Source organism: Nuphar pumila, chromosome 4 (assembly GCF_984573655.1).
Source record: "Nuphar pumila chromosome 4, dmNupPumi1.hap1.1, whole genome shotgun sequence".
In the NCBI taxonomy this organism is placed as follows: Eukaryota; Viridiplantae; Streptophyta; class Magnoliopsida; order Nymphaeales; family Nymphaeaceae; genus Nuphar; species Nuphar pumila.
Genome location: NC_143252.1, coordinates 40,065,377 through 40,080,210, shown reverse-complemented (window position 1 = coordinate 40,080,210; position 14,834 = coordinate 40,065,377). Strand labels below are relative to the sequence as shown.

At 34.7% G+C, this 14,834-nt stretch overlaps 1 protein-coding gene across 1 annotated transcript in view; it reads right to left on the bottom strand.

Moving 5' to 3' along the window:
• Positions 1 to 14,533, bottom strand: part of LOC149840075 (protein DOWNY MILDEW RESISTANCE 6-like) — a 72,127-nt gene extending 57,594 nt beyond the window's left edge. Inside the window, exon 1 of the mRNA XM_090004988.1 lies at positions 14,495 to 14,533. Within this exon, the coding sequence (XP_089861114.1) occupies positions 14,495 to 14,533 (39 nt within the window). The remainder of the gene's footprint in view (positions 1 to 14,494) is intronic.
• Between the last annotated feature and the right edge of the window lie 301 nt (positions 14,534 to 14,834).

The window sequence follows — 14,834 nt, the reverse complement described above, 5'->3', positions numbered from 1 at the left end:
TTTTATTTTCTTCAAAGCCTCTGCAATTTCTTTCTTTTGAATCTTGCGCATGAAGTCACAATTCATCTCATGAAAAAGAATGGAGAAGTCTCCAAGATTCTGAGCATGACTTCCATTAAATAGCTTATCAAAATAATTTTTTCATCTCTCCTTAATCTCCTCATCTTTGACTAAAACCCTTTGCGTTTCATCTTTGATACATCTAACCATACTCAGATCCCTCGATTTCCTATCTCTCATCTTTGCAAGCCTATAAATATCCTTCTCGCTTTCTTTGGTATCCAACTTGTCATAAATCTCCTTATATACCTTATCCCTCGCGTTTCAAACTACTTTTTTTAGCTTCCTTCTTTGCTATCATATACTTCTCCAAATTCTCATTATCACGACTCTTACTTAGATTTCTATAACACTCTCTTTTAACCTTAATAACTAATTTGACATGCTCGTTCCACCATGATGTATCCTTACATAGCTGTGCACCACCTTTAGACTCACCCAATACCTCCTTAGCGATGCCACCTGTTATCTTATTCCACATTGATTCTGAATCCTCCTCGAGACACCAATCAACTTCCTTAACTACCTGCTCTACAAACATTTCTTGTTTAACTCCTTTCAGTGCCCATCACTTAATTCTAAGATCTATCCTATGTCTATCTCTTTTGCAGCATTTTCTAATTCTAAGATCTAAAATTAAGACTCTATGTTGTGTAGCTACACTTTCTTCTGGTATAACCTTACAATCGATGCAACAACCCCTATCTTTCTTTCTAAGTAGGAAAAAATCTATCTGACTTGTATTAACCTCACTTTTAAATGTTACTAAGTGAGACTCCCTCTTCCCAAATCAAGTGTGTGCTATATCATAGGACAAACCAAAATCTAAAATCTTTTCTGCACATTCGTTTCTTTCTCCTATACCATAGCCTCCATGGATACTCTCAAATCCATCCCTACTAATGTCTACATGTCTGTTAAGGTCACCGTCAATGAAAAGCTTTTCTCCATAAGATATCCCTTGTACTACTCCATCTAAATCTTCCCAAAATTGGCGTTTAATGGAATCATCTAAACCTACTTGAGGTGCATAAACACTAATAATATTAATAATATTTGTACCCATTACTAATTTAATAAGTAAAATCCTATCACCCTTCCTACAGACCTCAACTACATTATCTATAAACTCACGACTAATAACAATACCTACTCCATTTCTATTCCTATTTATTCTTGTATACCAAATCTTGTATCTCAAAGGTTCTATCACTTTTGCTCTCTCACCTACCCATTTGGTCTCTTGTAGACATAAAATATCCATCTTTCTCCTACACATAACATCAACTAATTCTACCAACTTACCAGTTAAAGACCTTATATTCCAAGTGGCTAACCTAATTTTATGGTCTTGAACTATCTTCTTTACCCCCACCCATCCAACAAAGTGAGGGAACCCTTGCCTATTTGACACCACACCCGGGCGCCAGTGTGATGCGTCACTTTTGGGTGATGACCTAGCAACCCTTGCCCATTTATCACTGCCTCCGGGCCTATAGAGTACAGTGCATCGCTCAGTAGGGAACGCCCCAATGAAATTCTCATATTGGTTCATATTTATAGGGTGTGACTAAGTTTTTATGTTGGCTATCACTAGCCTACCGCAACCCTCCTCCTTTATCCGGGCTTGGGACCGGCAGTGTATAACTAAACAGTTATACACAGTCAGTTAAAACATCAATTCTTTATCATAATAAAATAAATGAAAGGTGCATAGCTATGTCACACGGACTCTTCTAACAGGGCACCACATCTGCGTCACACCTGCACCAGGCGGGTGTGACACTTGGACACAACTTCCTTTGTATTAGGTGAAGTCAACCACACCGAGGTCCATTTCTATCCAAAAGTAGATTCAGTTAACCCTAATCAAGTCCATTTTTATCTATATTATATATATAAATACATAAATGCATACAAATACACATAATATTAACTTAAAACTGTTAAAAATTATTTGTGATTTATTGTAAAGAGTATGTTGCCCAAAGATGAGAAATTGCCACAAAATCTCTACCGTGTGAAGGTTATGGTCAATGCTTTAGGTATGGGGTATCAAAAGATAGATGTGTGTCCAAATCATTGCATGTTGTATTTCAAAGATCAAGAAAATAGCAGATCATGTCTATCATGTGGACATCCTCGGTTCAAGCCAAAGACAACAAGAAATGGTAATACAAGGTCAAAAGAAGTGTCATATAAGTCACTCTGCTACTTTCCTCTCACCCCTAGATTGCAACGACTGTATATGTCTTCGAGAACAGCTAAACAAATGATTTGACATGTAAATAAAGTTCAACATGATGAAGACAATGAAAGTGCACTAGGATCGAGGCAACAAACACTATAGGGGGGGGTGAATAGTGCTTTTATAAATTGTCTGCGGAATATTGAAGGATTTTGCAAATCGAAAAAGCAAACACACAAAGAACACAAGATTTTATCCTGGTTCGGTCTATCCCGACCTACATCCAGTCCCCAAGCAAAACCCGCTTGAGATTTCCACTATCAATCTTGTAAACTACAAGATCACACAGACCAAAACCGGTCCCACTTTCAGTAACAATCCTACTAAAAGCAAACAACTCCTTTAAACCAAGGAGTCCTTCTTTTTACAGAAAAATAAGTAACAACTTATAATACAACCTATGAGCCTTTCTTTTGAATGCAAATGAGATGCAATTGGCTTTTGAGGTTGTTGAAATACTCTACTCACGAATTCACTATCTCTCAAAGTGATTTGAGTGAAAAACTGAAGTGAAAATATCAAGTGAGTGAGAAAACAAATACTTGAGTGACTAGGAGTGAAAAGCAATAAGTAACTGATTCAAATCGATTGAATTCTTGTTCTTTTGAGTGTAAAATGCACTCATATTTATAGTTGAAGTTTTTCATACGTTGAGAGTATGAAAGGGTGTCAAAACAGTCCATTTTGAACGATCAAAATGCTTGAAAAATGAAAAGACACGCCTTTTGAAGTTTCAGAAAAATGGCAAAATTAGTCGACTGAAACATCAGTTAGTCGACTAATAGTTAGTTATTAGTAGACTGACAGTTATCATCGGTCGACTGATCTGTTAATCGAGCCATTTGAAAATCTGAACTTTTGAAACTTAGTCGACTAGAGAAAAATTAGTCGACTGATAATATCATCAGTAGACTAAAAAACTTTTCAGTCGACTGCTGCTAAAATCTTCTGAAAAACAAACATTTTGTTCGGTCGACTGATAAAAGCATTAGTCGACTGCTGCTAAATTTTCAGAAAACACATGTTATGTTCAGTCGACTGATAAAACCATTAGTCGACTGCTGCTAATTTTCTAGAAAACAGACATCCTGTCTAGTCGACTGATAAAACCTTCGGTCGACTAATTTGACAAAAATGACTTTTTAAAAAATATGACGCGAAAGGATTAGCCGACTGGTAAGTCAATTGGTCGACTAATAAACATGAAAATTTAAGAAAAGAGTTTTCTAAAAAAGATTTTCAAAAAGGTTTCTTTTAGAAAAGTTTTTCTAAAGACTTTTAAGGTGAAATGCAACCTAAATATGCACTCTAAGTAAGGCTCTTACAAGAATCTAAGACTTTTAATGAATTAAACATTTGCACATTAGTCTTCAAAGATTCTTCATCGAATTCTTCAATTTCTTCATAGCCTTAGCTGAAATGCAGTTGATTTCACTTGCTTATCATCAAAACCTTGTACTTGAAGTATCATGTATGGCTTCATTGTCGTAACAATCTCTCCCTTTTTGATGATGACAAACTTAATCAAAGATGAAGCATTTAGATGCATAGATGAAGATTTTACTCCCCTTATCAATATGCTGCAAAACATTAAAAGTTAGCACATTTAAAGCACATATATCACATATTGATTGGTTTGCATTTCCATTCATCATTACTTCATGCATTTTATCTTTTTCTCCATATGAGATTTTTCTCTTGCAAGATCTCCTGCAAATTCAATTTAATGCAAGATCTTTTATCTTTTTCTCCCCCTTTGTCAGAATCAAAAAGAGTAAGGGCAGAAATAGCATAAGCAAAATAGTGATACAAGTTTAAAATATTACAACCCATAAAGTATGAAAGTTTAGACAACAAAGATAAGAAAAGTGAGTTGAGCAAATCCTTGATTGAAGTAATCTCTTTCTGAATCGAAGATAGTTGCTGAGTCACATCTTCACGAAAAGTGTGTTGATGCAGCTCCAAAGCTTTCAGTCTCTGCATAACTTCATCATTGTCTTGACTTGTAGAAAATTTCTTTTTTTTTTGCATGAGATGAAGGTGTTGCAGAAGGTGAAGGTTCAGAAATAGATGGTTCAGTATGATCAGATGGTTCAGTTTGATCAACATTTAAAGGAGGCAGATATTTAATTTTCATTCTTTTAAAAATTGTTTGATCAAAGAACTCTTTTTGCTCAATACATTTTTCATTTGTTAAGGGAACTTTGAAATGTCTAAAAATACGAGTTAAAAGACAACCATAAGGAAGAAATGGTTTTTGTTTCCACAAATTTGTAAAATACACAATGGCCCAGTTGACAGAAATATTTCCAAATAAAACATAAAGAGTCGTAGAAAGATCTGTGGAATAATAATCAAAAGAACCAGTTTTAGGTAGAACATTGTGGGCAAGGATTCGTCCAGCAATGCGTGCACGAGTTTGAAGATTAGTATTTTTGAAAGGAGGGCAGTGAGGTGCACCTGGAAGAAGAATTTGTTCAAAAACTCTTTCATCATTTAATTCAATAGTGTTGAAAAGAGTGTCTGAAGGTGGAATTTTAAGAATTTCTCCAAGTAGTTTCGAATCAAACTCGATTTCAACATCACGAACAAGAGAGGACAAAATTCTAGTTTCATGATCCATTTGTAGATTTGTGTAAAACAAGTGAATAAGAAAAGGATAGTGAAAAGTATCTGCACAAGCATAAAAAAGATGTGAAATACCAGGAAATAATTCTCTTATGTTGTAACGAGAAAATAAGTGAAATAGAACATTTCGGCCAGGTAAAATAGGTAGTGCAGAAATTGATCCAAAAGTATCATACAAAAGAGGATTTCTGAGTAATCTGAGTGAAAAACCATGTCTTGAAATAGGTGTAGGCGGAGGAGAACCTAAACCTTTTGCAGATGCAGACTTCGTACGAGGCATGATTAAAAAAAATTGATTCACCAAGAAAAATAGTTGCAGAGAATGATGTTAACTTCCAAATGGCATTCGGCAAAAGGAAGATGTTGTCCGGCATTCAGAAACTAAGGAAGATACGGTGGCTGACGACGAGTGTGAAGGCTGCCACAAGGGGATTTCGGCAATGGGGGAAAATACACTGTCACGGCAAGAGAGTTCCAGCGTGTTTTGAAGATGCGCCAGTTACTGCAAGAGGATTCCGGCATTTCAAGATCACGGCCAGAAGATTCCGGCATCTCCCTGTCACGACAAGAAAATCCCGACGAAGATGGGATCGAACGACACTCTGAGGGTTTTTCAGAAGAGAGAGAGGCAAAAGAGAAAGAGGGTTTTCGTTTTAAGAAAAATGAAAAGATACGAAAACGAAGTGAAACGATGCCTATTAAAAAAAACGAGTAAAAAAAAATCCAAGGGGTATCGGGTCCCTTCATTTAAATTTTTTTAAAAATTTTAGTCGACTAAAACTTTATTGGTCGACTAAAAATGTGCGACTCATTCTAAAAATATCATCAGTCGACTAGAAATATATCGGTCGACTAATATGGTGCGATTCAATCTAAAATACTAAAACATCAGTCGACTAGAATTTTATCGGTCGACTAATATAGTGCGATTTTGAGATTTTGTTAAAAAAAACAACATTTTTACAAATCTAAAAATGAGCAAATACCTAGTTCTCTCCTAATTCTCATAAAATCTTCATTTTTAAGAGGTTTAGTGAAGATATCGGCATGTTGTTCTTTAGTGAAAATAAAATTTAACGAAATATCTCCTTTTAACACATGATCTCTTAAAAAATGATGTCTAACTTCAATATGTTTAGTTCTTGAATGCTGAATAGGATTTTTCGAAAGATTTATAGCACTAATATTATCACAATAAATAGTTGTTGTGGAGTAATTCAAACTGAAACCTTTTAAGGTCTGTTTCATCCAAAGTACTTGTGAACATGCTAAACTAACTGCTATATATTCAACTTCAGTTGTTGAGAGTGATACTGAATTTTGCTTTTTACTAAACCAAGAGACTAAGAAATTTCCTAAGAAATGACAAGTTCCACTAGTACTCTTGCGATCAGATTTACTTTCTGCAAAATCTGCATCACTATATGAAACTAAATCAAAGGAAGATGATTTTGGGTAAAACAAACCGAAATTTGAAGTATCTTTCAAATAACGAAGAATTTGTTTTACGGCAGTTAAATGAGATTCCTTTGAATTAGCTTGAAATCTTGCACACATACACACACTAAACATAATATCAGGTCGACTAGCAGTTAAGTATAATAGAGATCCGATCATACCTCTGTAGAGCTTAGTATCTACACTTTTACCATTTTCATCTTTATCAAGAGAAGTAGTTGTACTCATAGGATTCCTTCTTGATTTCGATGAGTCCATCCCAAATCTCTTGAGAAGTTCTTTTGTATACTTAGCCTGATTGATGAAAATTCCTTCTTCAGTTTGCTTTATTTGAAGTCCAAGGAAGTAGTTTAATTCGCCCATCAAGCTCATTTCAAACTCTTCCTGCATAGCTTTAGCAAATTCTTTACAAAGAGAATCATTAGTAGAACCAAATATTATGTCATCAACATAAATTTGCACAATAAGAATATCTGAATTAAGATTTTTAATAAATAAAGTGGAGTCTACCCGACCAATGGAAAAACCAGATTGTTCTAGAAAATTTCGTAGTCTTTCATACCACGCTCTTGGTGCTTGTTTGAGTCCATACAAAGCTCTTTTCAATTTGTAGACTTTTTCTGGATATTTCTCATTTTCAAAGCCTGGAGGTTGCTCTACATAAACTTCTTCATTGATGTGTTCATTTAAGAATGCACTCTTAACATCAATTTGATATAACTTGAAGTTCATGTAACTAGTAAAAGCAAGCATCATTCGAATTGACTCTAATCGAGCCACTGGTGCATAGGTTTCATCAAAATCTATGTCTTCTTCTTGATTATATCCTTGTGCTACTAGCCTTGCTTTGTTACGAATGACTTCACCATTTTCGTCCAGCTTATTTCGGAAGACCCATCTTGTTCCAATTACTGGATGATCCTTTGGTCTATCAACTAGATTCCAAACATCATTCCTAGTAAATTGGTTAAGTTTTTCAGACATGGCCAAAAGCCAAAATTCATCATCACAAGCCTCATTGATATTCTTTGGTTCTAATTTAGATATGAAAGCAACATTTGCAATAGATTTTTCTAATTGCCTTCTAGTTTGGACACCACTCTTTATTTCACCAATAACTTGTTCATGTGGATGATTAGGAACTTCTTTCCAAACCGGTTAAAGAGGAATATTTTCTTGAGAAGTACTCTCTATCAAGGGTTTTTCTTGAAATATTACTTCTTCTCTTTCGCTTAGTGGTATAATCTGCTCACAATTCTCATCAAATGCAACATGTAAAGATTCTTCAATACAAGATGTTCTTTTATTGAAAATACGATAAGCTTTACTTCTAGACGAATATCCAAGAAATATTGATTCATCTGATTTTGAATCAAACTTATCAAGATTATCTTTGGTACTTAACAAGAAACATTTACTACCAAAATTTTTGAAATATGAGATCTTTGGTATACGATCATAATACAATTCAAAACATGTTTTATGTAAAATTGGTCGAATAAGAACATAATTTAGAACATAACATGCTGTATTAATTGCTTCAGCCCAAAAGTATTTTCGTAAATTTTTATCTTGAAGCATGGTTCTAGCACATTCTTGCAAAGTTCTATTCTTTCTTTCAACAACTCCATTTTGTGGAGCTGCTCTAGGAAAAGCAAAGTTGTGAGATATACCATGTAAATCACAAAACTTTAGAAATGATTCATTTTCAAATTCACCACCATGATCACTACAAATTTTAATAATAGATGTAGCTTTTTCATTTGTAATTCTTCTACAAAGTTTAGAAAATTCCAAAAAGGCATCATTTTTGCTTTTTAGAAAAATTACCCATGTAAATCGAGAATAATCATCTACTATAATAAAAGCATATTTGCTACCATTCAAACTTTGAATTCTAGATGGTCCAAATAGATCTAAATGTAAAAGTTCAAGAGGACGTTTTGTTGAAACTATATTTTTTGCTTTAAAAGAACTCTTGATTTGTTTACCCCTTTGGCAAGCATCACATAAGTGATCTTTCTTATATGGTATTCTAGGTAGGCCTCTTACAAGATCATTCTTAGATAACTTTGAAATAATTTTAAAGTTAACATGTCCAAGTCTCTTGTGCCATAACCATTGAATTTCATTTGAAACAATAATACATTTTTCATTAAAAATGGGTAATTCATCTAGATATAGTTCATACACATTGTTCCTTCTTTTACCTTTAAAAATGATTTTTTTAGATTGATAATCAGAAATTAAGCATAAATCATTTTCAAAAGAAACATGAAAACCTTTATCACATAATTGACTAATAGATATTAAATTATGCATTAAACCATCTACTAAAAGAACATTTTCTATCAAGGAAAATTTTGGATTACCAATATTACCAATACCTATTACTTTTCCCTTGTTATTGTCACCAAAGGTGATGGTTCCTCCATCCTTATTTTGGAGGGTGGAAAATAACTCTGGCCTTCCAGTCATATGTTTGGAATAACCGTTGTCCAATATCCATTTGTTCCTTATGTTGTGTACCTACAACAAAATTAGAAAACGGAGCACTTGACCCCTTTCTATTTTCGGGTCCATGAGAGTTAGTCTTAGGAACCCATATCCATTTGGATTTTGGTTTCCTTTGATAATAAATATTCTTTCTATGAAAGGATTTATCATGTCTAGAATAATCATGTCTAGAATAATCATGTCTGGAATAATAAGCATTATAGTTTCCATGATTAGATGCATTTCTATTAGAACTAGAAAGTTTAGTTCTATGAACAAATGGTTGAGAATAATGTCTTTGATTTTTCACCACATAGTTTGGTCTATTTTGAGTATCAAAGAAGCTATATCCCAATCCGGTTTTATTAACCGAGCATCTTTGAGAACCAAGAAGTTTTTCTAGATTCTCTTGACCATTTGTGAATTTGATCACTATGGAAAGAAGATCATTTGATTTTTCTTTTAGACTAGATATTTCTTTTTGTAAGAGATTGGTTCTAACTCCAACTTCTTTTATCTCAAATGCTTGGCAAGAGTTTTCCTTCTTAAGATCTTCTATCTCTTGAAGTAACATTTTATTTTGAGAGCCAAGAGTTAAATTTTCAGTTTTTAACTCTTTATTTTTAGAACTTAGACTCTTAAATTTAGCTTATAAATCATTGAATGCTTCAAATAATTCATCATAGTCAAATTGACTTACCGAATCTTCTTATGCTACAAAACACATGTTGGCGACTTCTTCATTTGTTTCTTCATCGGAAGAGGAGTCACTATCATCCCAACATGCTTGAAATGCCTTTTTCTTCTTGAATTGGTCCTTGGGCTTGATTTTGAAAAGAGGACAATCTTTCTTGATATGTCCTGCCTTTTTGTAGTTAAAGCACTTGATTTCAATGAGATTGGAAGAATCTGCTTTCTTTACCTTTCTTTGAAATCTTCCCTTTTTGATGAATCTTCTGAATTGCCTTGTGATGAGGGCAATATCTTTATCTTCTTCTGAATTTTCTAAGTCAGAAGAAGCCTTGAAAGCAAGAGATTTCTTCTTGGGCTCTTCTTTTTGTCTGTCTTGAAGTTGAACTTCATATGCCATAAGGTTACCACCTAAATCTTCAAGAGTGGGAGTATTGAGATCATTTGCTTCTTCAATAGCAGTGGTTTTTCTCTCCCATTCAGGAGTTAAACACCTTAGAATCTTTCTGACTAAATCCACTTGTGAATATTCTTTTCCAAGGGATTTCAAAGTGTTAGTTATATCGGTCATTCTAGTCACCATGTCTGATATAGATTCATTTTGCTTCATTTTGAACAATTCAAATTTATGAACTAAAGAAGCAATTTTAGATTCTTTTACCTTTGACGTACCTTCGTGAGTCACGAGAAGAGTATGCTAGATTTCAGTTGCTGTAGAGCATTGGGAGATGCAATTGAACTCTACCTTGTCAACGCCATAATATAATGCATTCATTGCCTTGGCATTAAGTGAAGCAGTCTTCTTTTCTTCATCGGTCCATCGGCTGAAATCAGTTGATGGAGTTTGGTACTTTTCTTAAACAATTCTCCAAATATCTAGATCCATGGATTGCAAGAATATTGTCATTCTTACTTTCCAGTATCCATAGTTTGTTTCGTTGAAGAGAGGAGGACGAACACAAGAGCTTCCTTCTTTGTGCTGAGATGTTGCAGTTGCCATGCTAGATGATGGTCAAATCAAAGTAATAGCAATCATGTGCTCTGATACCAAATGAAAGTGTACTAGGATCGAGGCAACGAGCACTAGAGGGGGGGGGTGAATAGTGCTTTTATAAATTGTCTGCAGAATATTGAAGGATTTTGTAAATCGAAAAAGCAAACCCACAAAGAACACAAAATTTTATCCTGGTTCGGTCTATCCCGACCTACATCCAGTCCCCAAGCAAAACCCGCTTGAGATTTCCACTATCAACCTTGTAAACTACAAGATCACACAGACCAAAACTGGTCCCACTTTCAGTAACAATCCTACTGAAAGCAAACAACTCCTTTAAACCAAGAAGTCCTTCTTTTTACAGAAAAATAAGTAACAACTTACAATACAACCTATGAGCCTTTCTTTTGAATGCAAATGAGATGCAATTGGCTTTTGAGGTTGTTGAAATACTCTACTCACGAATTCACTATCTCTCAAAGTGATTTGAGTGAAAAATTGAAGTGAAAATATCAAGTAAGTGAGAAAGCAAATACTTGAATGACTAAGAGTGAAAAGCAATAAGTAACTCATTTAAATCGATTGAATTCTTATTCTATTGAGTGTAAAATGCACTCATATTTATAGTTGAAGTTTTTCATACGTTGAGAGTATGAAAGGGTGTCAAAACAGTCCATTTTGAACGATCAAAATGCTTGAAAAATGAAAAGACACACCTTTTTGAAGTTTCAGGAAAACGGCAAAATTAGTCGACTGAAACATCAGTTAGTCGACTAATAGTTAGTTATTAGTAGACTGACAGTTATCGTCGGTCGACTGATCTGTTAATCGAGCCATTTGAAAATCTGAACTTTTGAAACTTAGTCGACTAGAGAAAAATTAGTCGACTGATAATATCATCAGTAGACTAAAAAACTTTTCAGTCGACTACTGCTAAAATCTTCTGAAAAACAAACATTCTGTTCGGTCGACTGATAAAAGCATTAGTCGACTGCTGCTAAATTTTCAGAAAACACATATTCTGTTCAGTCGACTGATAAAACCATTAGTCGACTGCTGCTAATTTTCCAGAAAACAGACATTCTGTCTAGTCGACTGATAAAACCTTCGGTCGACTAATTTGACAAAAATGACTTTTTAAAAAATATGGCGCGAAAGGATTAGTCGACTGGTAAGTTGATTGGTCGACTAATAAACATGAAAATTTAAGAAAAGAGTTTTCTAAAAAGATTTTCAAGAGGGTTTCTTTTAGAAAAGTTTTTCTAAAGACTTTTAAGGTGAAATGCAACCTAAATATGCACTCTAAGTAAGGCTCTTACAAGAATCTAAGACTTTTAATGAATTAAACATTTGCACACTAGTCTTCAAAGATTCTTCATCGAATTCTTAAATTTCTTCATAGCCTTAGTTGAAATGCAGTTGATTCCACTTGCTCATCATCAAAACCTTGTACTTGAAGTATCATGTATGGCTTCATTGTCGTAACAGACAAGATCACACATCCTGTTGATACGGAAGCTTGGAGATACTTCGATCGTACTCATCAGAACTTCGCAATGAAAGTGAAAAATGTTAGGCTAAGTTTATGTACAGATGAATTTAATCTATTTGAGGGTAGATCAACCCCATACTCGTGTTGGCAGACATTTGTCACTTCATACAACCTTCCTCCAAGTTTGTGTATGAAGCATCAAAATCTTTTCTTGTCTCTATTAATCCCTAGTCCGACTTCTCTGGGTCAAAATCTTGATGTATATTTAAGGTCATTGATTGATGAATTGAAAACACTGTGGAGTGATAGTGTTCTCACGTACGATGCCCACAAAAAATAAAACTTCAATATGAAGGTTGTTGTTCTATGGACAATCAGTGACTTCCCTGCATATGGTATGTTATCTGGTTGAAGCACACATGAAAGGTTGGCATGTCCGTACAACATAAAGGATACAAAATCTTTTAGATTAACGCATGGAAGGAAGCCATGCTGGTTTGATTGTCACCGTCAATTTCTACCCAGCGACCATCCATTCTGACGATAAAGTAATGTGTTTCGAGAAAGAATAACTGTAAACACCCCAAATTTTCCTCATCCATTCTCAAACAACCCTCCTCGTGCAATGCCAACCCTGTTAGGTCAGTGTAGGAGTCAAACCCCGGGTCAGTTTCAGAAAATCACCATTTTACCCATTTTTATTAGGAAAATTACCATTTTACCCCTAGGTCATTCCGGACCCCAGTCAGTCGGAGTCAACCAAGCTCGATGGTTAGTTCAGAACAGTTAGAATATCAGTCATTTCAAGCTCATTTGAGCTCAGAGTGAGAAGGCCATTTTCATTTCTGACCATTCCTGCCAAAATGGGATCATTTCTTCATAAATGAGCTCATTTCTTACTCAAATCCAAACCAATTGTCTTCGAGTCAGTCATTCTCAGTCAGTCATGTTCTTCAGAGTCTAACTTGAGCTCACCAGGAGTTCAAGCACTCCAGTTTCAGTACAAAACCACTTCCAACTGTCCAGAAGCCCATTTTAGTGCATTTCAGTTCTTTCAGTTGAAATTGAGCTGAGTTCAGTCAATTGAGCTAGTGTTCGAGCTTCGATTTTAGTTCATGTCAGTATTACTGACCTTTATTTTAGCTCAAACTCGGCTCAGATTCGTAATTCGCTTCACTCCAGTGATCATTCTGTACCATTTCTCTAAAAATGACAGCTTTTCTTGAAAATTAAGTCAGAAAGGTCAGTTGAGTCAGTGTCTGGTCAGTTCATTTGAGTTCTAAAACTCTAAAACCCAGCTTAATCCAGCTCAAACCCTAATTTTCAGTGTCACTCTAGTTTGGCAGAGCTCGAAAATCATTTCTTCAACCATTTTTGCAAATTTTGTCAATTTTAACACTTTTTGAACTGGTACAAGTGTCAATCAGGGTCTAACATCCAAAATTCTTCATTCAGGGTCTCCATTTTGCATGTTATTTCTCATCATTTCATATCATTTCTCAGCATTTCATAACATTTCATTCCATTTTCAAAGTCCAGAACTCCAGTTTTATAAATTTCAATCCAGATTGTGTTTTAAAAGTTTTCAGAAATTAATTTCAAACCTCGGGTTTCCAAAATTGACATTTTTACCCCCAGGAGTCTAAATTTGGAAATATTTTCTCAAGAAAAATAATCTGGATTTATTTCAAACTCAAATTTTTGAATTCTACATTGGATATGCTCTGCAACGGGGTATTGAACTTCAAAATCCGAGTTCATTTCTAAAACTGCCAAAAATAGCTTGTTTCATTTGAAAATAAATTCGGAAGTATTTTCTCGAGAAAAACAATCTGGATTTCTTTCAAAATTAAATTTTCAAATTCTACACTGGAGTTGCTTCGCAATGAGGTATTGAACTTTTAAAATGCGAGCTTGTTTTAAAAACTGCCAAAAATAGTTCGTTTCGTCTGGAAATTTTCTAAAAAGACTATTTTACCATTTTAATCATCAAAATGAATTTCAAAAGTGGAATTTGGACCTGCTCTGAGATGGCCCATCCATTTGCATTTTCTTGTTTTAATTTATAAGAAAAAAATTATCTTTTTCTTTATTTTTTGTTTGTTTTATTTTATTTTATTTTTTTAATTATTTTATTCTTCCTAAGGTGGGACCCACAAGGGGGTTGACCACCCTAGCCCACCTTCCAGCCCACTTCCTTCCTTCTTTTTCCTCCATTTTCTTTTTTTTTTTAGTTTTTTTTCTTTCTTCCTTTCTTTCTTTTCTTTTTCTTCTTCCTTTTTCTTTCTTTCTTTCTTTCCTCCTTGCTTTCCTCTCCCTCCACTCACGTATGGCAGCCCAGCCCTCCTTCTCTTTCCTCTTTCCCTCTCCTTTCTTCCCCCCTTTCTTTCCTTTTCCTTCCCTTCCTTCTTTCCCCTTTCTTCCATACCTCCTTTCCATACTTTTTCAAAGCCAAGGCTGCAGCCATAGCCACGTATGGCTCTTTAGATAATAATAGAAACTTAGGTTTTGATGAAATCAAAACCTAAGTTCCATTCTCACGTCTCTCTCTCTCCCTTAAGCTTTCTTCTTCTCTCCCCTTTGCTGCTACAACTCTCATCTCCCATCTTAACCCATATTCATTAGAAACTTAGGTGGGAAGTTTGATTAAATCCTAAGTTCTCAAAAAAGAAAAACCCACGTCTCTCTCTCTCTCTCTCTCTCTCTTTTGAGTTGCAGCCTCCATTGCTGCACTTTCTTCAAGCAGTTCAGCCACCTCCTCCAGCCTA